Here is a 26,472-nt window from a genome sequence, read left to right on the forward strand (position 1 = left end):
GAAAAGGATATAACTCTCGAGTCCTGTTACTAACAACTTTAAGGCATTTTTAAACACAAGCACATCACATGAGGCTTTTCAGAGCCCTCCACATTATGCATTTTGCAAAGATTATGGTTTGGAATTCCAAATCAATTTAGATCTTGGTGCCTTTGTTTTTGAAACAGGAATAATCAAAATGGTGACTGCATTTCAAAATACTAATTTTGCATGCAGAGTAACAACTCTAGTAAGAAATTTTACTGCAGTATCTTAATGTGCAGTTTTATTGCCTATTATTTTTAGCGAGCATTTATAAAGCCTTATGTTTGGGGTTTAACACCTTAGCTATTTCCCATCATAACAGGTTGAAATTTGGCATAGCAGTGGCAACTTTCATTTCAAAATTTTCACAGAAAATTGCAAAGAGCAAATTGCTGATTTGTAAAGATTTTGTTAATTTCCACGCTTTGAAGCCTGTCAACTTAAATGTCAAATAATGTGACATCCATATGGACCATTAGATCAATGAGAGTGTAGGACCAGAGCTGCCTCAAAGTGCACATCCTGTAGTGACACCTCTGAAGTTCTAGAACAGCCAAAAAGAAAAAAAAAAGAAAAAAAAAGAAAAAAAAAGAAAAAGCAAATTGTCAAAGTTACGGTAGGAAAGGGCAAGACAGCTAAAACTGTCTTTAAAAAAATCCTTCATTCTGTCATTTTGGAAAAGTTCTGAAATTTCAGTTTCCAAGTTGCAAATGTGGTGCTGCAGCAGAGATCTGGTTTTAAGCCAGCTTCAGAGTTAGCAAGTTTTGAGCATTCAAAATGCAACCAGAGTGCTTTTCATCAGGCCCTAATCTGGGTAATATTCTGGTTGATGTTTATTTTGTCTTTGACTTTAGGATGAGATCCAAATAGAACATTGTATTGTTTTCTCCTTGCTACAGAGTAATAGTCCAAATGTTATATTTCCCATGGATTTTTTTTTCTGTTTAAAACTTTTGGAATTCATGGAATGTGTGTGCCATTGACGTTAGTAGTACATTGTAGTGATATATAATACTCAGGGTTTATAGTAAAACGTTCTCTATACATGTATTATAAAGTTCATATTAAATACCTGGAATATCTCATATCAAAGCATCAGTGAGTGAGTCACTTGGGCAGAAGCTGCATTATACTTTATTTGGGGTATATTAATTTTGGCAATGTAATTTCTCATTTGAAATGAATGCATATTGCACTATTGATTTTCATGGGTCAGAATAATAAAAACATCACACAGCAATAAAGAAGAAAACATGCTTTTTCTGTATACACTATGTTTGGATGCAGCTCAGAGCCTTTCATAGAAGTAAACATAAAACCTATGTTGTTATACAGAAATACGAAGTACTTTATTTTACACTATGCAGTATTCATATAACAAGTTTTTAACTCAAATGTGGTCTTAATTCTGCAGAGCTAAGCTCTTTTAAGCATACTGCAAAGAAGTGCTCCTGCTTTAGAGAGGGGCGATGACTTTCTTTTTCCTTGTTCACCTCCAGGAAGGCTGATCTACCATGAGTTTTACTTATAAATTTTTTTACTGCTACAAATTTTGAACACTTGCCAGGCTTCACTCCTAACAACTTTGTTACCTGGCATAGAGAAAACTGAGCAAAACCTTGGAAGAAATGGTGTCCAATATGTCCAGTCCTGGAGACCTTAGAAGCTCAGGGAGGAGCCTGTGGTGGTGACTTCCTAATAATGTAATTGCATTGATACATGAGAAATTTCAAGTAGCACTGACATTATTAGTCACCGATATTACCACGTACTGAGTTAAGAAGTAGAGAACCCAAAGGAGGCGGGGAGAGACTACCCTTGGTTTTGCGATATTGACCTTATCTGCAGTGCCTTGGGCGCTAGGTGATCCAGTGCATCCAGCTGCTGTGGAAAGCTGTTTATAGCTATGTCCTTGAGCATATTTTTCAGCAAATATGAGTTAATAATGTAGTGCCATCTTAATGAACAAGCTTGGATAAATTCTTTTCAAAGTAACTGATCTTTAATTATTTTTTTACTGGAGATGATCTTAAAAAAATGATTTTTGGGTTAAACTGGTTTGGTTTTTATTTTAAAGAAAGATTTTTGAATAAGTTCAGTGCAGGAGAAGAAAAGTTTACTCAGAATTCACACTGCTGTTTCACAGTAAGCAAAAGGCAATGCCCACACAATCCTTCTTCTGAGGTCCTCTTGTCTGTCTGCTGTCCACCACTAACTCCTTTTCTTGGTGAAACTAAGTCAGATTTTATAACACCTTTTAGCTTTCAATATCCATTAAACTAGGTTTAAGGGTTTGTGTGAATTTAATGCCTTGGAACAAAACAGTGGAAATATTTCTGTTCTATTTTTCGTTTTGTGAAACGAATTCAGACAAAATGGATATTGTTAGAAGTCAATAGTTAATTGAAAGATGTGGTACATTTTATCATTAGTAGTTAAAGAGAAATTCCCAAATAATAATATTACGTTTTTAGTGCTAGCTATTTATAGAATTTATTGCATTTTTATGTCATTGTTAGAAATACAATGTAATATTAGAAATGCATATATTTCTTGATCTTACCTATATATCTCTTAACTCTCAGATCTAAATTAAAAGGTTTTATACCAAGATTGCTACTAATTTACTTTCTTTGCAAAATCTTAGGTTAATCGGCTGGTGGGGTCATGACTTCAAAACACGATTCCTCATGGAAAACAGTATGTACTTTTACACTTTTAATTTTACCATATTTGATGTATTTATATATATCCAGCTTCACTTCTATAGTAGTTTGAGTAGAAGGGAGAGAACTTTGCATTTCCTCACTTATGTTAAAGGTATTAAGCTAAACTCATCCCAAATATGTAATGCAATGGAGTTAACAGAATAAATGTGGGAATAAATTTGGTCGGTGGGCATATGGGTCTGACTGTCTGCTTCTAGAGACTTTGCTGAAATACCTTCAAAATGCAGATATAGAATATGGATGAAACTTTCAAAGTATCTCAGTGAATTAAACTCATAAGTCTCTGAGGAGCGAGGATCTGCTATCGTTCATTTGAGTAATATCTTACTTTAGGATTAGTTCCACTAGAATTAATGAGAAATTATATAAATAAAGGTAAGGCAATCTGACATAAGTCATGAAATACCACTAGTGTTTCAGCATCTCCAAATTCCTTGCACTAGCGAAGGATGGGTTATAAGACAAAACCAAACCTGCTCTGAAATAGCTAAGTATTTATTGTCCCAATGTGAAACGAGGACTCCTTTCCAAATCTGACAGCTAGACTGTTCAGCTCCATTTTAAAGTACGGCAGAGAGAATATCCTGAGGGATCAGGAGGAGAAAGGAGCTTTTTGGTTTGATTGGGGGTTTTGTTTTTAATATATTTTTAATTTTCTGTGGCAGCGCCTGTTGATGTGACTTTGGCTGGAGAACACCTCTCTAATAGCCTCAGTCTGCTCTTTGTTTTCTGACCAAATGTAAGAGAGTGGCGCTCTGGAAAACCAGCAGGAGACACAAATTGCCTTGAAATACTGTTAGAAGAAGAAAAACATAGTTTATTCATTTCCATGGGCAGTTTGTAGGGGAGAAGTTGGGCAACGATTGTTATAAAATTAACCAGTCTGCTGTGCGTGAAAAGCATTTCCTCCGTAGCATCCTCTTGCTCTGGAGCATGAAATATAAACAGTGGCACAGAACTTACAGTGAGGCTTTATAGATTTATTAAATAGATTTTGTGAAATTTCACAGCCTAAAGTCTATGCGACTTCTTTACGTGGCCTGAAGCTACACTTAGCTGCATATGCAGTCTCCCACGTCTCGTCAGTTTAATAAAGTTAAGGAAAGTGATTCCCTGCCCGTGACAGCACCGCAGCTCCACACAAGCGTGCCTCTGCTGACTTGGAATTTCTCTGTTTTGTGCCAGTGTTAAAAGAGATTCAAGTGTAAAGGTGGTTTTAACACACACTATTTAAACAAATTAATTGCAGTCCTCTAGTTCCCATGAAGCCGCTAATGAAGTCTTCCACGGGATAAAATTGGGCTTCTCTCAAAGTTAAAAGTGTTAGCTGTGAATAGATTACTATTTCCTTTTAATGACTGATTCCTACAGGCCACATTAGTGAAATATTTTATTGCGTGAGGACGGACTTCAAGATAAGGTCCAATCCATTAAAAGGAAGAAATCAAAAACACTAATATAAGTTATTCATTTTCCAGAATTACAACTAAGTGAAGGAATTAATGGATTTCGGTTATCGAATCCTCCAATTTTACTGGTCTGTGCTCTGCAAGCTAGTTTAGAGGTAAGTAATTGCTTTACTTTGAGCCTGAATTTAAGAGTATAAAAATGTTAAATGAATGTTACGCGTATTATTGCTGTCTCCCTCAAAAAATTTGCAGAATAGCTAAAAAGCAAAGGGGGGGGGGATAAAAAACAAACAAAATAACCCCACAACCCTGAGAGACCAAGGCCGTTATTAAATATACTCATCCCTTCACTGTTCTCACAAACTTTGCTGTTGGGCCCAGCACACTTGAGGTTTGCACCTCCAAGCCTGACCACTAGCACTGTGTTTGTCCCGGCTTTTAGGGGCTCAGTACAAACAGCAGCTTTTCCCACCGAGATATTCAGGGCTTGCCTCAGTGCCACTCGTGCAAAGGATGCCGTTAGAGATCTCCCCAGGAAGGAATCATGTAACTCTAAAAAGTTGCATCCAGAGTTGCTTCTACATATATTTCCCTGGGCAAAACAGACTTAGCTCCTTTATGAAAGAAAATGGATGTGGCCACTTGGTGTCCTGGAATCTAAATTGAACCGCTGGCTCAAGGAACTTATCCTCCACTGTAGTCCCTTTTATTACAAACAGAAAAGACAGAAGCTGTCTGTGAATGCTTCCTAAAAGGGGAATTCATGAGTGTGGTATAGCTCCAGAATGGGTTTTGTTTCATCTTTTCATTAGTTCTTTGGTGGCCAAAGGAGGAGAGCCCCATCTCTGATCCATCTCTATATGAATCACTGAGATCGCGGCTCTGGAAAGGGCAGGCCTGCCATACAGAGCTAATCCCTTCCTGGCCAGGAAAGGGTGACCTGTGTGCTGAAAGCCCTCTGGTCCACTTTGGAGAGCACAACTGAGCCCTGTCTGAAGGCATGCAGCTGTCCTCCAAACACCTTGTATGGCGCCACGTTTCATATTGAGACGTAGCAGCATTTCTCTTAAGGATGGTTCACCCCTGAAAGGCAGAACTCTAGGTCTTCGGGGCTAAAAAGGATGGTTTTACATAGATTTCCCTACTATATGCTACACATGCTACTGTATTAAAATTTTTCCTAAGCTACTTTTCAAGCCTGCCTTGGTTAGCAGGGTTTTGCCGTCAGCATAAATGGGAGAAATTTCTTTCTGCTAGCATTCCATTAATGCTAACGTCACGGCAAAGCTGATGCTGGAACAAAGAGCAATGCCCATACACTGTATGTCCCTCTTCTTTATTTATTGAAAAAACAGTATCTTAAGCAAAGTCAGAAAATTGCCGGTTGTGCTCTCTCCAGCTTACATGCAATGTTGAAGGACTGCAAAGGGCACAGCGATGCTTCTTGTTCTGCCTGACAATTTATTTTGTTAGTCCTTAAACATCCAATATATTTTTTTAAACTTTATGTGACCTTCGAGATAAGCAGAAAGCTATTCTGCTATGACCCAGATTGTCAGTGCTCCAGTTTGTGTGGGTTGATGTCATTTAGCCCACTGCAGGGAGCCTCAAACAATGAGGGCTGAGCAGTTTCCATCGCCTCCCCTTTCCGTGCCTGCATTACCTTTTGGCACAGCCAGGATTTCCCAATGCTAATTGCTCTAATACAGTGGGAAACAAAATAGTTTTCATGTCTGGCAAGAGATGGCTAGTGAAATTGCATGCCACCTTCACTGGGACACATTAAGCAGAAGGCAGTGTTTCCAATGGAAACAATGAAAACTGCAAGTGTTAATGGATGTTATTCCTCAATAATGCTTAAAGTGACTGTTATGGCAGTAGCTGCTCCCTTTTATGGAAAAAAGGGGAGCGCTCTACAGCCACATTTAAAAGATCTTTTTCAAAAAATTTCACCCAGGAGGCCAAATATTCCTTGCGCAAAGCCTGAGCAAACAAATTTTTGCATGCAGCCTAAGGAGATCCATCCCTCATGCTGCTGCAAAGCCCAGAGGAATAGGAAGCAGGTCTCCATTTTACCTCCAGTAATGTGCTGAATAGTCGTGTGTACGTTCTGCCTGCCTGCGTGGTGAGGGAAGCACCTCTAGAGTTTTATTGACCTGTGCAAGTCCTGACTGCTGATGGCTCTGGTCCCTGTCACATTCATTTCCGTGGCTGCACTGTCTTCATGCAAAGTCTCTCTTACAGCAGCCATGTTTTGTTTCACAGAAAACATGTAGGGGCTTCTGGTTTTGTGCAGCACCTAGTGGTTGTGATAGCATCATGGAGTAATACTTGGGATATTCTACAAAAGAGTGATTTCCAGATGCTGCTGGAAACCAGACCTTGTATTTGGAGTAGGATTTCTCAGTTACCTCTTTATACACTCTTCCAGGTTATGATATAAGTAATCTTAAAAGTGTTACTCCTTCAGTGTGGAGCAGTGATTTCTTGAGAGTGAAGATCATGGATTTTCACGCAGGACCTCCGCTTTGCCTCTGATTTTGCAGCTGCAGTCAGCGGAGGCATAATTGTCCATAAGCAGCTATATGGCATTTATGTGCCAGAATCTGATTTGAAGCGACTGTCGGGTACTTGCATGTCTCTATCTTGTCATCTTTCCCTGAAGCTACTTGCATGGGAAGGAAAAAAAGGGGGGTTTTGGGAAAGGCAGGGGTGAATTGTTTCTGGGGTCACATTTTCAATTGTTCCTTGCAACTGAGCCTTTCCAGAGCACAAGCAGAAGCTGTCGTACCTTCGCCTGCTCCCAAACTCTTCTGCCACATCGTTTGTTCTGGTTCGCGTGGCAAAGTAATACAGCCATTTTTAAGCAATCCCTTTTGCATGTCTCACGACGTTTTGGGTTTCTGCAGCTCACCAGTCCTTGTAGCTGTGTAAGAGCATAGAGCTCTTAAGTCAGAATCAAGCAAATATTTTTTCTTGCGGACTAGCAGAGACAGAGCCTGTACAGGACTTAAAATGGTAAAGTCAATATGTTAGTACAAATTTTGTATTTTCAAAGACAAGAATTTGTAGTTCAGTCGTGATGTTTCAGTCTTGACCCTTGGCTTTTGTTACTTGAGGTACACACAAGTAAAAACTTGTATGTGATTTTGAGTTTAATGCAGCCCTGTTGAATGTATAGAGAATTTACGGATCCTCTTCAGATATGCAAAAGAATGCTCTCTTAGCAAACTCTTTTTGTGTGCAAATTCATTTGTGCAGATATAGATGTGTGTAAAACTTTAACAGTAGACAGAAATGTCTTTCATTATCTAAAGACATTATCTATAATGTCTATCTGCTATTACCACTTGATTCCAATGATAATATGTATAGAGAAATCTGCTACCTAGCACAGTAAGAACGACAGAGTTTGGTCCCTGTATTACCAAACCAATTTAAGTTATTAAAAAGCTCAGAAATAGCCTTAGTCATCTTTACTTCCTTTTTATTTTCTATAGCAGCGCATTATCATTCTAATGATTTAAAATCATTATAGGTTTTTGGTCAAACTACAATGAAAGCATTGAGAAGGAAATCTGTTCTACTCACCGGTTACTTGGAATACCTGATAAAGCATTACTACAATGAGGATAAAACAAATCCAGAGAAGCCCTTTATAAAAATAATCACGCCACCTCAGATTGAGGAAAGAGGATGCCAGCTCACGCTATCTTTTTCCCTTCCAATCAAATCTGTGTTTAGAGAGCTGGAGAAGAGAGGAGTAGCTGTGAGTAAATCAAAATTCATTCTCTTACACATTGTTTTGTGAACATATACCATACCAAAGTAATAATTTTGCTTTTTTCAAATATAATCTTGTGTAAGGGCAAAAAAGATTGGGAATGATGAAAATTGCTTACATAGCATCTTCAAACTTTAGTTGTGCAAATAATCAAATAAGTAGAGTTATTTTATAAATTATTTGTTAGTCTGTATATTGTCCTTTATTGATTTATTTCCAGTAGTTCTGTGAGTAGCACCCAGGAGTCACGACTGAGGTTAGAGCTGCTTTATGGGTGCATTATGATGGGGGAGGCATTACAGATCTGAAGCTGATGGTCTGCACAGGAAAGACAGGAGAAAAAAAAAGAAAAAAAAGCAGATCACTGGAAAAACACAGATAAGAGTATGTGAGAGCTGTCCTGTGCAATGTACTGCCTGCACAGGTCTCCTCTGTTCAGTGTGTTTGTCCAGGTCCCCTGCCGTGGGTCCAGGCGTGAGGCCAGAGACCACAAAGAGGAGGTCTGTGCCACCCCAGGGTGCTGGCAGTCAGCAGAGCCCAAGGGGTGCTCACCATCCTCAACGCCACAACTCGCACACCTACAGCCCAACGATGACAAGGAGCTCTGAACCTCCAGCAATCCCTTTCCTGATCTGCAAATGGCCAAACCCTTGCTCTTTACGAGGCATCGAGGCGGAGAAGTTAAAAAGCTATCATTCCCTTAGAGATGTGTTTTAGCACTCAGAAAAAGAGGCCACTGAACGGCAGTGCCATGTAATGGCGCGGTTACCGGTGAGCACTGCTCAAAATGAATAAAAGCTAAATTTAAGGCTATACATTTGGTGATTTAGCAGTGCTGGGAGGTGAGGCTGATAGTGTAATGCCATATAAATGATATATGAGTTTTATTTCTGCTGGTGACTTGTGTCCCCAAAGGGCAACTCTTCTAGGCTAAATATGCTGCTGTTTTGGTGCTGCCAGGGAATTCCAGGAACTGCTGCTTTTAAGAGGGCACGGGGCCTTACGCTGTTGGCTTGTCTTCGCGATGCAGTAATATGCGTCAAATATGAGAGATTGTTCTGTTCAGCAAAATGTTCAAATTCATCGAGGGGGGGGAAGAAAAATACTGCAAGCCCCTGCAACATTACTTGTACCTGCAGTACAAGACACTATCATATTGGCGTGTTGCTCTTTTGTGGTAACTTTTTTGTCACCTGTGTGCCTCTTCAACTATGGGTGGCTATAGGCACTACGGTGAATTATGGGGCTACACAACTGGTTTGGAGCCCCTCAATGGCACTGCTAGAGTCCTGCCCATCTTGAGCCTTGCATCCTTTTTACGCAACACACCACTTTTCTTGCTATGTCCGTCGCAATAATGCTCCTCACAGTAGTTTCTTGGGGGTCCCAAAGTTTTTATGTGTGTCTCCTTGTCAGTCCAGTCATTATTCCTTGAAGACAAGGATGACATTTAAAAATATAGTCTGACAGATAAATATGAAGTGACCTGAATTTACTAAGCGTTCCCTTTCTCTTTTGCAGTGTGACATGCGAGAACCGAATGCTCTTCGCGTTGCCCCAGTTCCTCTTTACAATTCTTTCCATGATGTGCACAGATTTCTTGAAATCCTGGGATCTGCAATTACATCTTCAAAACAAACAGCAAACAATAGTGCGCTATCTGGTTCTTATTGATGGTTCAGCTGTATCTTTTAATCTATTTCTGACTAAGATGCATTTATCCCACTGAGCGATTCTTTGCTTCGAGTAGACTGAGCTATATCCCATGCAATTTGCAAAAAAATGACTGTGCTTGAATAGTTATTTACAACAGACATAGTTTTATTAAAGCTCATATTTCCACTCTGCTTTGACTTTGACTTCGTGAATTAGTATGCTTTGTATATTTTAATGGGGCTTTTCTTAAACATTTTATGTAGTTTTATTACATTAGCTTTGAGAAGCACGGAAGAATTACTATCAACTAGAACAGGAATGAAAAAAAAATCCCTCCTTTATTATAAAAATGATGCTTAATAAAAAGTGGAAAATAGACAAATCACCAACAGTTAAAAGATACAGTCCAATTTACATTTTTAAATTATCAATTCTATTTAAAGTACATGGTATACTTGAAAAGTAAAAGTTGAACAATTAGTTGTTTAAAAACTGTTAACTGCTGCATACTGGACTTTTCAAAGGGCCCAACATTTTGAAAATCTAGTTTAATTAATGATTTAATTGAAAAATGAATTTACATTGCAGATACCTTCTTTGGTGTGACACAGTTGGTTAAAACAAAACATTTACTCTTTCTCTTTCTAGGTAGTCATCTTGGAGATGATACGCTTGAGAAAGCTGAGAACAATTTTAAATTCGTGTAAGCCAGTGTGAAGGGCTGTATGAGCACTTACTGCAGTTTTAACAAGGCTTATTTCAGATTAGGCAAAATGAACTCTGAACTGTTCAAGCAGCAGCAAAATATCTCATTGTTAACTTACAGTGTGGCCTAAATTTTTACAGAGATTTGCACTAGACAGCTAAAAGCAATGAAGAAAAACTGCTTACATTTAACCAACACTTTACCGGGAGTGGTTTTAAGACATAAATAACACCTTGGCATAAATGGCAACTAAGCTTCTAAGCCTGTAGCTATTAAGTGCATACCCTTTTTCAAGAACCCACTGAAACTTTCTCTCTGATGATACTCAATGTGTCTGATTTTTTGGTATGAAACACTTAGAAAATCACTTTTGGTTGTCCTTTTTATTCCACTTCAAGGGTGAGAGAGGACTTGGGGGGAGAAGTGAAGACTACTCCATTTTGGCTCAAGGGCATTTTTGCTGGTTGAAATTTTCATGCTCTTTGAGCATCTCCTGCTGCACATGGAAACCCAAGGGACTTCGCAGTGTCTACCCGTGCTCTAAAATGGGTAGTTTTAAATCCCTGCTGCGGTAATACCTATTTGATTGGTCGTAATGTGTAGGGGAAAGCTGAAAGAGCTGCAAATAAAGCATTTGTTGGTATTTTTAGCACCTGTGAAGAGTAAGAACAGCTTCTTAAACTAGAATATTGTTATAAAGAATAGCACAGGAGTCTTAATCAGTTGGAAAGCTCTGGCTTGCTCAAGAGGTTTTGATTACATTGACGTCATCGCTCTTTAATTCAGCTGAGACCGTATCATTGTATTGCAGACCAGGTATCTGTATTTCAGTGGCTGTGGTTTTATTTTCATACTTGCATCTGCAGCACAGCTACTTTCATCTGTCAGGTGACATGGTCTTAGAAAAGGACCATTTTCCAGAAAGTGACTGTTGATGAAAAAAGCACTGGATATAAAACTGTGACGGTCCACAGTGTTGAAAAGGGGTTTAATTCACTGCCAGTGCCTTTGAAGCACTTGTGCTGCTGTACAGCTCTGGCTAACAGTCACTTATGTCTTCCATATAAAGCTGGGCAAGCTTAATAGAAATCCAGATATGACACTAGGTCACAGTATAATATACCTTATTTTGATATCAGCTGGACCTTGGTTGTGTGACAAACCCAGGAACAGAAAGAACCTCAAAATCTCTTTCGAAATAGCACCTAGACGTCAGGTTTGGACTAGCTGTCTTGGAAGTTACAGGGAGATAAATGGTGAATTTTGAGGTCGCAGTTTGGCATCTGCATTGAATTAATGAACTGTGAAAGCAATTCCCTGTGTCTCTGATTGAGGACAGTGAACCAAGTAGGGTAGCTAAAGTACTTACTGAATCTATACAGTCCGGGTTTTGAAAGAGAACAGATTATTAATAAATGTTTAATAGTATTTTGTCTTTTAGTAACAGTTCAGGTACTTCAGGTTACGGGTACAAATAGTGACTTTATAAATAAGAATTTGTGTTCTATTTGATGGATTTGATTAAATTCAGTGCGTCAAAACTCACTTATTTCAACTTTTCTGAATTACTCTCTCTTTTTTACCTATGAGCTGTGAAGATAAACATGAAAGCTCCTTGCTTTTATAGGCATATATATAAATTCAGAAAATTATTTCCAAAAAGTGAGGGAAGGCTAGATTGCATTTTACTGAAACAAAATTACAGCATAAGCACCAGCTTCTCATGGTCTTTCCCCACTTGTAGTAAAAGTTTTGCAAAATGAATAATACTGAAAGTTAACATTAGGTGTCAGTATTTTACATATTATTTAACGAGAGAATATCAAGTGAAAGAGCTTCTGTGCAACAACAAAAAAAGAATATTACAGTCTGCTTTTTCAAATGCTCTAAGTTATCACAGTTAGAGTAATATCAGGAATAATTATGTGTGAAATAATTAATTGTATATACCCTGAATGCTTCTTGCTTGTTACATCTCTGATTTAAAATTCAGTATTAAGTACTACTGCTTTCTAACTGTGATAACATTTAGTTCTTGGATTGTCTGAAGAAATTACATTTTTCAAATTAAACTGCAAGACATCAGTGTCTGTAAATGACAGAAAATTGATACCCAGGTAGAGTGATAAAATGCCTATAAAATGAAGGAAGATAAACGTGAATATGTAGATCCCTGGTTGTATGTGATCTTTCTCAGCACAAAACAATTTAATACTGTACAGATCTCTTAAACTCACTGCAACTGTTGAAAACATGAGGGAAAAATACTACAGGATTCATTTGTGCATTTTTTACCCTGTTTTGCCATGGGAAGACTAAAGAGGAGGCAAAGTCCTCTTTCATAAGCAGAAAAGGATGTTTTTGTTTTCCAAAAAACCAGTACACTATGAGTGAAGAAAAAGGTATGACATATAGTTATTTTCTCATCTGAGCTTGTTGCATGATTGAGAACGGGAAGGACATGACCCATTTGAAGAACTTAAGATACAAAATGTTGGGAGTCCTTGGTCTGACTACTGCAGAATCCACCTTGCTTTCGTTTCATCAGCAGAGTATTATATATGGGTAAATTAAGCAAGAAAGATGAAAGGAGAAAGAAAGGATGGAAGATAATAAAACAAAATAATTAACTTTTTAACCTATGTTACATTGTGTGATGGTCATGTTCCCAAATACAACTGGGTACAGGTGGGAATTCCCCATGAAATTCTAGCCCCAGGGATAGGGACGGGCCTTGGTTGTGTTCAGAAAGGTGAAAATAAGCATCTAAGGCTAAATCCACAGAAAGGCTTTACAGGATGTGTAAACACCAAGGCAGTGACAACAAGATAATGAAGACATGGCCGAGGTAGGTGTGTTATTTCATATACTCACTTATAAACCCCACTCGTTCCAGATGCAATTAACATGTCATGATCTAACGTGTTTCAGAGGGAGCTGACCTGCTCAGATACCCTTAAAAATCTCAGCAGGTTCCCATCTGAACCTCTGGGCACCCAAACTGATGACAGTATGTTTCTGAAAAGCTAGTCATTCTTTACAACCAGCTAAGAGACAGTTTTGCATTGCAAGCTTAAACTTCTGTCAATATTTGTGAAATATATTTAGAAAGCTTATTCAGAAATGAATAAGTTATAGATCAGTAATTCATACTTTTTATATTCCAAGTTTTTATTACCTAAACTTACTCTTCCAAGCATCATTTTATGTTTCTAGTTAAATATAAGTGAGAATTGATTGGGGTATTTCTCAATGGAATTCTATCTTTATTTCATCATAATTGCTTCATATTTGAATAATGACAGATGAACTACTTCATTCAATTGCAGTTTTAAGGCTTTGAAGTCACAATAGCAGCAAAGGATTTAAATCCTGAAGCCATTATTATGGCAGAGAAGACATCAGGGAAAAAGAAAACTTATGGTCGTGTAATTTTCTAGACAGAAAAATACTTCTGCAGTTGCACTTTTTTTTCTTTTTTTTTTTTTCCTGGACATTTTGCTAACGTTAAGAGGATCCACTAAACTTCAAAAAAATTAAGTAGCTGCAACTTCTAGCAAAACAAACGGCTTCCATCTACCCTGGAAGAAGACATTAGAAATGCTGAATGAGAGTCCATGCTGTAAGTAAACTTCTGTAGTTATTTTGCTTTGGAGCTAGCTACAAACCATTTAAAATTCTAGGCAGCTGCAATACAGTATTTCACCAATAAAGAGTTCATTAGATCTTTTTTCTCTCTGACATTTACATCTAGTCCTGAGTACATGTTAATACTCCAAGGTATGAATTTCAAAGTTCCCTTTATCTTTGTGTACAGTTTTAGGCAATTAATCAAATGATAAAAAAATAGCTTTAAAAATAAGAAACGAATTGTGAATTTAAAGTATATGTTCAAAAAGTTGCTACATTATAATTTGTGGGGGACAGGGCCTCTTACCAACTGAGCTAAGTGCAGAAGTTCTTTTTTTTTTTTAAACCTACTTTTTATTGAAGGATTTTGAAGAGATCATCAAATTGTTAAAACATCACCAAGCCGTATATCCAGGATAGCTCTTTCTCCTAGGAGGCTACATCAAAGTGGGAGAGACATAGAAAAATCATTATTTAATACGTTTAAAATGACTCCCATGTGGGGCAAGATTTACACAGGCTTCTGAAATAAGCATGGGGGCAAGCAGCACGGAAAACCCTTCATTTGAAATAAAAGCAAATGGCAGTCTTATCATCACAGTGCCAGGTATAAATATGAAGATATATATAGAAACTTTTCCAATTCTTCATAACAAAGCACATTCTGAATGAAAAAAAAGCATCTGAGCACTAGAGATACCACTGCAGCTTGAAAGGAATTATGCCTTCTGGGATGCCACCCTCCCGGTGGAGTATAGATTATGTAGATACCCATATAGATTGCAACACAGCTCATGGTCTCACCTATTGCAACACAGAGGAGAGACTGGCTTTAGTGGGATAGGTGTTACCATGTGTTTGCAGTAACAGAGTACGACTCGAGCCTCGTGGGTCCAACTTGCAACTTTGCTACTTTGCAAATTTTCCTGGTGCCTCGGTTTACCGTCTGGGAGAGAGAATTATGTGAGGTGGTTGTCGCAAGGCTGTCTGCAGGATGTCTGCAAAGTTCACGCTGATACTTGAGCACAAGATATGAAGAACTGGGAGCTATTAAAATATCATTAATGAATCTCAACAGAAACAGGCCTGTAATCTATTTTCTATTTTAGCAGTGAGGTATGTCTGACATACCTCATGCACATTGACACTGTGTTTCTTTTTAACGAGTGTTTTATTTGAATTTCCACCTAGGAGGTGAAAGGAAATTTTCAGGAATATTCATCCTTTAGATAGGACATAGAAGCAGTTTTTAATGTCTTGGGTGAAACTTTATGCAAAGAGCTCAGATGCTCTTGTGTGCACTATCGAATTTAAACCAGCGTGGTCAAGAGGCAACAGATTCTGCCAATTCTTACCTTCTTAGACAGAACAACACCTTGCAACTGGGTAATTTGCAAATGAGTGGATGTTTCTTTTTAAGGGTGCTCCTAGACTTTCCTGTACTGCTGCTTCCTACAGAGAAAAATATGGTAAAGTTCCCCTTAGAGAAATTGTCTGTGAGTGAAAGTCCAGATTCACCTGCCTCTGAGTTCTCCTCATTGCCTCTGAAAGGGTTATTTTTCCTGATTCCACAGCTGACTTTCTGTATCACTGAGACTGTAAAAACGGTTTTGATGTGACAACTATAAAATGTAGAATCTAAGAGTGAGGGGTAAATATAATGGTTAATAGCCTTTACAATAGGCTATCTTAAAAGTTCTTTGGCACATCAGCTTAGAAAAGGTTTCACCCGCTAGAATGGGGGATTAAAGGGTTCACTCTTCATGATCTAGGACCAAAGCAGTGCTTTGGTTTCCCGAGCAGCCCAGTCAAAGCAAGTGTTAAGAAAACCTCTCTAGCACACCCCAACTGGATAAAACCCAGCAGCAAGTAGAGCAATGAGAGTTATTCTGGTAGAAAAGTATGTGGTGGAGTCATCAGCCTTACTAAGAAGAGCTGACTGGTGGGAGCACAACCCTGGGAGGATGGTCTCTGCATATTACACCATCGTCAGCCTAAGGGAATTCCATGTTTTTTTCCATTTTTATAAATAGATGCTAACCAACAGCTGCAATTGTGTAGAGCTATGGTGGGGGAGGACGGGCAGGTGCCACGCGAGCTTCAGCCTGGAGAGGTGTGCTGCCAAGCGTGCCAGAGCCATTGAGCCCAGCAGGAACTGGCAAAAAGTTTAAAGACATTTTTCACTGCTGAATTTAGAATCATAGAATCATAGAATCATAGAATCATTGAGGTTGGAAAAGACCTCTAAGATCATCGAGTCCAACCGTCAACCCAACACCACCACCCACCAAACCATGTCCCTAAGCGCCTCATCTACGCGTCTTTTAAATACCTCCAGGGATGGTGACTCAACCAATTTAGGGTGACTCTGCTCAGTGCAAGGGTAGCGGAAAGCCTAGCTCCCTTCGCTGGCAGTGCAGCCTGCCTTCGGGGTGCCTGACCTCCCCTCCACCCAGCAGGAAACCTCAGGACACAACTTGATTTCTACGGTTCACCATCCTGGTGTCAGGTATTTCAGTTTTACTGATTATGAAGTCGTGCTAAAGTGCGTTTCGCGACCTCACGCTTGGTTTCTAGAATCTAATGGTTGATTATGCTTCCTGCTTTCCTAGATCATATCCTGTTTAATGTACAGTTGTACAAAAATGGTTTATTAAGATAATGACATACAATGTGTATAGTGGTATACTAAAAAATAGTGGAACTTTTAAACTGATGTGAAAATTCCATTTGTTATCATTGTTTATGACTTCTAGTTTGAACATAGTTCAGTGGCAGATTAATTTAATGAATTTATAAACCTCTTTATAGCATCGAAGTTTCATCTGTTGCTGAATGAACTTGAGTTAAATAAGGTAAACTCCTTCTGGACGAAAGCAGAAGTGCCAAGTACACTGAATTCTGGAAAGAAATTACTCTCAACTTCTCAAATTTAACTAATAAATCTATGACTAATGCTCTGTATCAGATATGGATGAAGGATAATGCTATGGGTCAATTTTTGGAAGATCTTATATTCTGTGGAAGTATGGACGTAGCATATGACTGCTTCATTTTCATTAGCATTCTTACTTTATTCAAGCTTTCTTGCCTTAACTGGATATTAAAACTGAAGTGATAAAATACAAGAAAAAGTATGAATCACCAAAATTACATGCTAAAGTCTGTTATGTTGACATTTTTCTGAATGAATATTGAAATGCTTAGCAAAAATAAGATCTTGAAGTTCCTCCATCAGTAATCAGACCCTGACTTTACTTGAAAAAAAATCCTTTTTATTTTTAGTTATGAAAAGCATGCTCTTAATTATAATGATGTTCATTAAAACAAATGTCTTGAAAGACTACTATTTTCAATTCAAAGGCTCTTCAAAAAACATCTGAAAAAACCCATAATCTACACTAAATCTATCTTGGAAAAATCTTAGACAGAAAAACATACCAAATGAATGTATACGTTATATATGTACATCTATACGTGTGTATATGTGTGCTCTTCTTCAGAGAACCAAAAGGTTTGGTTCTGTCTTCTATTTTTTTTCACATTTATAGAAAGTGTAAGAAGTGGTTTAATTTGATGAAATCAAACATTCAATGAAACCAAAGGCATTAGCTCTGAAATAAGACATCAGTTTTGCAGGGCTATAGATCCTTTGAACTTGGATGACATTGTCTCTGAGGACAAGATGTTTGATGAATTTTAGACTTTAAAGCCTTTAGTAGGAAAAATTAGTCCAGAATCCATTCCTGTAGGACGGGAAAAAAATAATTCACTCTTCAAAAGATCAGGAGAAAAATGATGTCATTTTCTATTTCCCTTAAGTACCTTTCCTTCAGATGCTTATATTGGAAAAGGCTCGACAGCCATGAATTTAGGGGCTTATGCTCCTAGTGATCTGGGCATTTATGTCCTCTCTGCACAGAATATTAAGGAGAAAAAAACCCCGCCCTTAGAATATAAGGATAAAGGGATCTGTGGGTAAGATGGTCTTAAAAAATATCGCTGACTAATATTAATCTATTAATTTAATATAATGAACATAATGATTTGTGTAAAATTACGTTACCCCTGTTATATGCCAAGTCTGTTAGAAACAGCTGCTTTGCATTCAGTATATCATAATGACATACACTGCAGAGTTATAATGTTTAAATTTTTTTCATTAAGGTCCTATTTTAGATTTGCAAGCTTGTGCACAAGGGGAGAAGGGCTGGTGCCTCCATCGCACTGTCGCTGTTAAAGGTTATCAAAAAACCCTCTTGGCTCTGTGAAGAAATGAGTAATGAGTGCGAGTTGGTTTTGCAGACCCTGTTCCAAGGGAAGAATAAACCGGGATTAAAAAGTCTCGTGGAGAATATTTTTCCCAACAGGCCTGACTTTCAATGCTTTTTTTCTCAGAAGAACTAGAAGGGTCATGACAACTGAAGCTTGACATGAAGGTGAACTGATAACACGGGTGGGGAGGTGGACTATAATTAATTGAGCCTTTATAAACACACAGAGGCTGCAGGAGAGGTGCGGTTCTACTGACACTCCTGTCCACGTGCGTGACCAAGGAGTGGGGGCTGCTACCTGCAGTGCCACACCTAACGTCTTAAACTCCCTCAGTCCCTCTTTCCTAAATCCAAAATACTCTTAAAAACCTAAAAATATTCCCTAACCCTAAATACTACATGCCTTTTGAACTGCTGACGGTACACTTTGTCCTATTGCAGAGCTTGTCTGGACTAATAGAAATAATGGATCTGGATGAATGCTTTTCACTGCTTAGAAAGCGTAATTCTGGCTGATAAGAAATCAGCATTGTAATATTTTTGCTAAACACCCCCCCACCCCAACATCAGACAAGAGTGGAGATGCTGTAAAACATGGCACTAGGCACCTGGTATCGATAACCTACATAAGTAACTACAGCATGAGAATACCACAGTGCTGTGTACGTGCTTTAGGACAGTCCTTATTAAGTTTGGCAGATACAGAATAAAAAGGGGCTCATAAAAGCAAGATTACAAGCATGAACCAGAGAAAAAGGGAGGACAGAGTGGTCCTGAGAAACAAGGGAAAAGGAAGTATATGACTTCAGAGACCACAAACTATAGAGATTAGAAGGAACTGAAAAACTGGAACAGTCTCAAAAGCTATAGAATGAGAGCTATCAGGTTTCTATTTTTGCCTGCTTGAAGCAAACTGAAATTAAATGTATTTGTGTGGATGTGTTGGAGTGGTCTGAGTAAAGAACTCCTTATTTTCTGTAGATGGTTGCTGTGAAGAAGTCTTCCAAGAAGTGCAAACAGCCAACATATCTAATACTCGGCCTGGTGGCTATTAGTTGCACTGGTGGTGCGTTCCCCCCCTCTCCCCCCCCAAACCTGGATACCCCCGTATACCAATACCCCGATACCAATAACCAGTAAGATTTCCTGACATCTCCCGGATCATATGAAGATGTACAATAGCAATTGCCTGTCAGGAGGAGGGAGCTGGGGAAAAGGGCAACTGAGTACAGCCATGTATAAAAACTAGAAGTATCCTTGTATTACATGGGCAAATACAATCATAGGAAGCGATTGGAACTGACATACTGAATTATTTAATTCGAATAACTGCTTCAAGTCTTTGATAAACTGATTCAATTTTTTGTTTCCCAGTCCATTTCAGGCAGCATGGTCTCCCCTGAAAGCTTCTGGACATGAGAAAGGACAATCATCTCTCTGCAGAGGACTTTTACTGCCTGCATCTGACTTTCTCTTGTTTTTGACTTCTTTCTTCTGGCACAACTGCCCGGGCAGTTCTGACTCACTCAGTGATGGCAGCGTGGGAGGGAGCAGAGCGAGAGCAGAGCCTACCACACGGATAAAAGCTGTATTAGGAAGAGACAAGCAATGACTTCAGCAATTCTTATTTCCACTAGATTTGATGGGGGCCACGTTATTTTTATGAATGCCTTGCCATTGCTGTATGCTTACGTTTATCTTTTTGTGAATGTGGAATTTGATGCTGCAGAAATGAGCCTCTCCTTCCTCAAAGGCTGAAGCAAAAGAAGAGAATGTACCAGAACATCTCAGCTTTCTTCTGCATTCGTCCCCAGCGTGGGATTTTACAGGGCTTGATACTTTCCCCACTGTTGTTCACCATGTAGCTGAAGCTTTTTTAATAGAGGTAGAAACAACACTGGCTGGAGTTTATATCAAGGACATCCACTTCATACTTCCTTTACTGTGAAAACATTGACAGTTTTTGGAACATCTCCAGTCAACAAGCTATTGGCGTGGAGAGTTTGGGTCACACCTGAAGCCAGTGGTGAACAGGAGGGAGAAGAGAAGGGCTTCGAAGAGGGTTTTGCTAGCGCCACTTTGTAACTCGGACTTGATCAAGGGTGCATAGATTAAGATATTGTCACCCAAAGTGCATGACTCATTTGTCTTTTTAAGGTCCGTTATTGTGTGATGTAAAACCACCTTTTTGGCAGTTTGGTATTGTAACACTTTTAGCACTCGGAGGCCTAACACTCCAGAAAATGCATTTACACTGCATTTAAAGCTTGCATGTAACTAAATGCTGTCAAGGAAAGTCTTTACATAATGCATCAACATATGCTGTGTTTTTGTCTCTTTTTAGTACAGTATAGCTATACAATGGGTCGGAGTGGCTTTTCTAAGTTATTAAAAATAGCCCTAGGCAAGGCTGGCCTTTAAAATAAGTGTCAAGATCCCTAAAACACCTGGGAAAGAAAGAGAAAAGGATCAGTTTGGATTTATATAGAACTTTCTTACCTAGTAGTTTTCATTAACTTCAGTGTCCTAATATTTTTTTTTTAAACAGCAAAAAATTACATTAAGTAGGCTTGAAAAATGATGAGTGTAAAAATAAAGAAATATGTTATTTCCTTAGCTATGAATATTTCTAAATCCAAACCTCATTATAAGGCAAAAAATCTCTATTAGAAAGTAAATGTCCAGAGAATTCTGTCCTAAACTTCTCTGCTGCTTTGTAAAGTATATCTGTTATCAAAACTTCAGCCGCTCAGCTATTAAGAGATGTTTTAATGCAAGATCATTCGTCTCCTAAAATTTGAGTATTGTGGGTTTTAGACCTCAAGCGCATATGTTCCTTCCATATAGCCGACATTAAACTGCTGGAGAATCTCTAAAGATCTATTTTCTACCACCTGTGACTTTTTTTTTTTAATATCTTTTGTGTTTTTAAGGCTGCGGTAAGTAAAATTGATTGTTTAGGGGAAAAATCAGCTCAGAGTAAAAGGTTTTGGAAGATGATACCAGAATGTTTATAATGCATGTTATGGTTGAGAGGGTTGTGTGAATTTAACCATTACTGTATAATTACATTGACATCTACATACAAGCTCCTGCATAATAAACATTTATTGCCCAAGCAGGTAATATTAGAGACTGCTGTTAACTTGGACTATAAACTATTGGAGCTGTTACATGGCCATGTGCATGGCCTTCTCGATACATAAGAATGTGCTCCTAGAAATGTTTTTACTGGGATTAAATATTCAAGGTCCTTATAGCAAAAAAAAAAAATGGCTACTGAATGGACATCAGCTCTCTGAGCAAACAGTTGCTAGGAGCAAGAATATGAATTACTGTCCATACAGACATAATTCTTTGTTCTCCTTTTTAATTTAAATATTTTAAAACCTGCTACCAATATGAAAAAATATCATTCCTCTGGTGAAGAATGTGGGATAATACATTATTACTTCATTATCACATAGTCTACTACTTTCCTAGGGTTTTTCCCAGTGAATAGCAAAGTTTTGGAACTTTATCCATTTTCATTAATAAAAAATTATTTTCTTCTGGAACCAGCCATTGCATGCCCAGTTGTTCTTCCAGGCTTGTGCCTGCATGGTATCCAGGTTTGCATTGTCTGTTACGGCTTGATTTACCTGCTGAATTAGATTTGCCACCGGGTGCCTGCTATACAAGCCAGACTATGGGCTGCCTGTCAGTCACTCCAACAGAGAGTAAAGGCTGAACGAAGCGAAAAGAAAAAAAGTCAAGTTTTCTTTCCCCCTCAGGAGACTGCTGGTCCAGAACAAGTCTTGGAATCACTGTTCAAGCAGCTGATGAAACTTATGATACTTCTTGAATTTATTAGAACTGAGTTGGTAACAGCTGCTGGGCATTCAGCATCCTCAGTCAATAGTGATTTTTAAAACTGCTGGTTTAGCCTTAACGCTCTGAGCTCTCAGTTATGAGATGTGGAAATCTGGATGTTCACCAACTTGATGACATGTCTCATAAGCAATGACGCCATGAGTCACTGAAATAGGGACAAGAAATCTGAGCTTCAGAAATGACACTCCATCTTTAACTTGCACAGCAAACACGCAAAGACCAACCTATCGAGCAGCAATCTGCTCCAGGTAATGCCTATGCAGTTTCTTTTTCCTGTTTAGTTTTACTTAGATTATATGAACTCTTGGATTTTGCTAAACTGGTTTTTTTGCACATCTGAAGTATTTTCAGCCTTTCAGAGATCACACAGGAAGCTCGTGCTGCATAAGTGTAAGCAGTATGCAAAGCTGCCATCCTTTTATAGAATTTTGTCACTACTGATACACTGTCAAAGGGATGCAAAGGAAATGAGACGGAATTTGCAACTTGACTTGAAATGTTAGGTGTACAGAGAAAGATATTTTCATGAAAATGTCACGTCCCCGGTAATCTAGGTTTTGGACAAGGTAACACAGGCAAGTCCTGCTGCGGTATTTTACAGGTTCGCTGATGGTTTCTTCACATTTTAGTGATGAAGTTCTGTTTTCCGCACTGTTCACAAATATGTTGTAATTGTAAAAATGCTTTTGATGATTTTATTTGAGATTTTTATTTTTTTATCTTTTATTTTTATTAAGATCTACATGGCTACAATAGATTTTTCAATTAAAATTTATTCCATATGACAAAATTAGTTGAAACATATACTGTTTTTAAAAGAGCTAGCAATTAATTAGTGCTCCTGCAGGTTCTTTAAGCACTAGCAGTTGTTAGTTTGCAGAAAAGCACAGTATTGCTTTCTCACCTCCTCACACCATTCATACAAAACGTCCACTTTTTTTGTTCCAAAAGTCCACCTTTAAAATACATCCCTAAAATGCAGTGCCTACAAAAAAAGGATATTTTAGCTTAGAACGGTGAAGACCAGCTGTCGTGCTGTTCAATTCCTTCTCCTGTCTGTACGTGTGTGTTACATCTTGGCATACGTAGTAAGCGTTTGGGAACAAGGACGGTCTTGGTTCTGGCGTTGTATGGCCTTTAGCATAATTGGATCTTTGGCCATGAAATGGAGGTTGTAGAAGTTACTACAAAATCAATAATAATAATGTAAGGGTCACTCTGTAGCCTAATAGTTCTGCCATTCCTTCAGCGGTGCTATGTTCCCCCTTTTTCTTTCTGGTATTCTCCTTGAGTCCCTGAAGGTCTTGCTTCCCCATGTGCTTCAGTAAATGCATGATGTACTAAGGCTGTTCTCTACAGGAACTTTCTTGCATCTTTTTTTTGCTACAATAGGAAATGATCTGCCTGCAAATCAGTCTTTCCTTTGCAGCCTTGTAAAATTTGTCACGATCCCTTTCTAGGTCTTCCTAAGCTCCACTCTAGCCTCAGCCCCAGCCCTTGTTTCCTAACTGTCTCTGCCCTTTCTCCATGGGGTGTTCTGCAGGATCCTCCTTTAGGGCACCCAGTGAATTTCTTGCTGGACATCTGCACAGATGGAGCACATCTTCTTGAGGAACTCCACTGGCACCCCCTGTCAACAGGTTTCATTTTACTTCACTGTTGGGACAAATCCTTAAACTTCAGGATGGCCTTGATTTTCTCAGGTTATATGGCAGCTCTTTGTTTTATTGTGGGAGATAATCAAAAAAGATCCCCCTATTCTGCCAAAGCATCAACAGAGGGCTCTGCAGCCTGACCAGCACCGTGATGGTCCTCGTACACACATCACAACCACCCTGCCCTGCAAGGGAACCCCCACTGTACCGGGGAGATGAGCCCTCATTTTGTAAGTCGAGCTAGAAATACTAGAAAGATACCATCGTTCCTTGCTGAAAAAAGGCTATGGGGGAAGACGTTGGTGAAGGCATATGCAAGGAAGGGGTTTTTCTAGACCCCTGAAGATGCAGATCTGCGTCTGAATCTGCTGGTTCTTTGGGTTCCCCCTGCCTGAGGGGGACCGTTATGGTGTGAGATGCTGCGGGAAATGAAGTGGGGCAGCAGCTGTGTGTGCCTGTGCTTCTCCAGGGCTGCTTCATGGAGAAGTAGTAAACCAGAAAATCAAAGAAACAGAAGTGTTTATCTGGGTGACCTTCACCAAGCAATAGTACAAGTCATTTTTTTTTTTTAGTAGCAAACTCTCTGATTGGCTAGAATTTGTTATTTTATAAATCTAAAGTAACAGTATGGTAAGTGGCACGTTTACTAAAGCTACATTTCAAAATAGCAAAGCAGATTTGTTGCAAGCTATTTATTTCAGTATTCAAAGGGTTTCACTGAAGGTAAGAAAAGGGAAGTTGTCTTGAGGCTTAGAATCGTAATTCCTTTCAGCATTTCCTTTTAAACCTCATGTTTACTTTCTGCAAAAACTAACCCTCCCTGTTTGTTGCAATTTTAACAGAGGAGCTGCTTTCATACTTTAAAATTTTGCTTTTTATCCAGTCCAGAAGAGTTTTGCACTAAACCTGGGTGTAAGTTGCTCACTGGTGAGATGGTTCGCTTCTGCTGTTGCAGGAAGTGGTTTTATTTTACTTTTTTTCCTGCTTTCTTTCTATCTTTATGAGCTGTGGGAGATTAACCCAAATGCTGTCTATAGACATGTGACCTAGATGTTTTCCGTTTTTTGAAATAGTTAAAACTGTTGCTGGTTGATGGCAGTCTGAGATGAGACGACGTCGTCTGTGAGGCTGTAGGTAAGGAGCCTTAAATTCATCTTAATGCAGTTTAGGAAACCTGTTGCTAAAGTTTTTTTAAAATAATCATAACTGCATGTATTTTGTATGTGTTCAATACGGATTATGTTAATTACACAATTATTTTGTTTCTGTTGGTGTTTGTGAATTTGAAAGCAATGAACAGCAACGTAGAGGGTACGGATGTAAAACGATGTTTTAAAAGCAAATTTAGTATTCAGAATCTAGCAAATCTGTTGCATCCTATGCAAGAGGCAACTATATCTGACCCTCTCTAGTATCCCAAACCACTAATCACTTCTCTTATCCCTGCCGGTACTAGCTAGTTGTCCCCAAAAGGTAGAAAAGGCTGGTGGCACTGGCTGGGAAATGGGATTAGATCCCGTTTCCTAGCATTTGCTTTTGCCGGGTGCAATTTAGCCCTGTTTGACTAACTGGCTTCCCTGCTAGTGACCACGAGGGAGGTGATTAGTAGTAGTGTCTACTGTAAGAGTTAGTGAGTGGTAAGGGTAGGTACCTAGTTGATACTCGGTATCACTACAGACTGAAAAGATCGATAGAGGGATCTCTTGCCCTGCTCCGTATCAAAAAGTTTGGTACCACTCTATTATTCATCAGTGGTGCTAATAGGAAGAGGACATGGGGATGCATGGGGGACACTGTACAAAAAATATCCTTGGTTTGTCTATGGGCACTCTCAATGCTGTTCCTCATGGGGCTGTTCAATGGAGATGTCATGGTAGCATGTTTCCTGCATGAGGCTGTTTAGATCCAGACTAATTCCTCCTCTGCTTCCGTGTTGGGCAGAAAAAGGTTGTGTGTCCCGAGTCCCCATCTCACTCGAAGCTTTCTATCAGAAAAGATTGCTTTGCATTGCCGTCAGTGGGCAAATACTGCTTTCTGGCCTTCAGAGACTTGCAGGGAAATAGTAATTTAGGAAGATGTTCAAATCACACAATATAATGCTTTGATTATGGGCCACAGAAAGGAGAGCCAGAATTAGCAAGATTTGTTCTATGGTGAAGATTTGTTTTCCTGGTAACGTGTAGTTTGCTGTAAACTTTGTGACATGTACTCATGTTTGTAACTGATAACCTTACCTTAAGAAGCAACTTGTTTTTCTTTTGGAAATATGGGTCAGAGTTGAAAGATATCACATGTGGCTTGAAGCTCATTTTGAAATTGTGCATACTAATTGGAGACAGATTTTAGCGTAGTGTTGTAAGATTACATTTCAAATTTTCTGTACTTTTTGGAGAAAAAAAGCTGTCCTGCCTGCATACACAAATCAGCACAGACAGGGAAATTGTATAAAAAGAACATGTTCTCTTCCTGGGTTGTGTTTGTAGTGGTTTTTATGTTACTGCTGTAATGTCTTAGAGTCATTTGAAATGCATTTTCCGCAGAGCTGTGAGATTTGGTAGTTTGAATTCTCAGAGTTATTTTTCTTTATTTTCTCCCTTCCCTGCAACTTACCTCTTTGTGTCCAAAGGAAATTCATTTAAAAGCAGCATCTCTTGTTCACTTTACCCCTCAATCCAATTACATCTGTAATACACATTTGTTCATTTTCTTTTCCAAATAGAGTGAACAGCTGA

At 38.8% G+C, this 26,472-nt stretch overlaps 2 protein-coding genes across 5 annotated transcripts in view; both read left to right on the plus strand.

Annotated features, from left to right (window-relative positions):
- Nucleotides 1-9,805, plus strand: part of KYNU (kynureninase) — a 59,406-nt gene extending 49,601 nt beyond the window's left edge. For both annotated transcript variants that reach the window (XM_076340807.1, XM_076340806.1), the window contains exons 11-14: nucleotides 2,672-2,724; nucleotides 4,232-4,317; nucleotides 7,701-7,931; nucleotides 9,468-9,805. In XM_076340807.1, coding sequence (XP_076196922.1) covers nucleotides 2,672-2,724; nucleotides 4,232-4,317; nucleotides 7,701-7,931; nucleotides 9,468-9,620 — 523 coding nt within the window. In that variant the 3' untranslated portion in view covers nucleotides 9,621-9,805. The remainder of the gene's footprint in view (nucleotides 1-2,671; nucleotides 2,725-4,231; nucleotides 4,318-7,700; nucleotides 7,932-9,467) is intronic.
- Nucleotides 9,806-24,568: 14,763 nt separating this feature from the next.
- Nucleotides 24,569-26,472, plus strand: part of ARHGAP15 (Rho GTPase activating protein 15) — a 341,933-nt gene continuing 340,029 nt past the window's right edge. For 2 of the 3 annotated variants that reach the window (XM_076343118.1, XM_076343121.1), the window contains exons 1-2: nucleotides 24,569-24,652; nucleotides 24,814-24,874. The gene's annotated coding sequence lies outside the window, so the exon portion shown is untranslated. Of the gene's footprint in view, nucleotides 24,653-24,711; nucleotides 24,875-26,472 lie in introns of those variants that run through there. The other variant, XM_076343120.1, reaches the window with a different exon arrangement.

Source organism: Aptenodytes patagonicus, chromosome 6 (assembly GCF_965638725.1).
Source record: "Aptenodytes patagonicus chromosome 6, bAptPat1.pri.cur, whole genome shotgun sequence".
Lineage (NCBI taxonomy): Eukaryota > Metazoa > Chordata > Aves > Sphenisciformes > Spheniscidae > Aptenodytes > Aptenodytes patagonicus.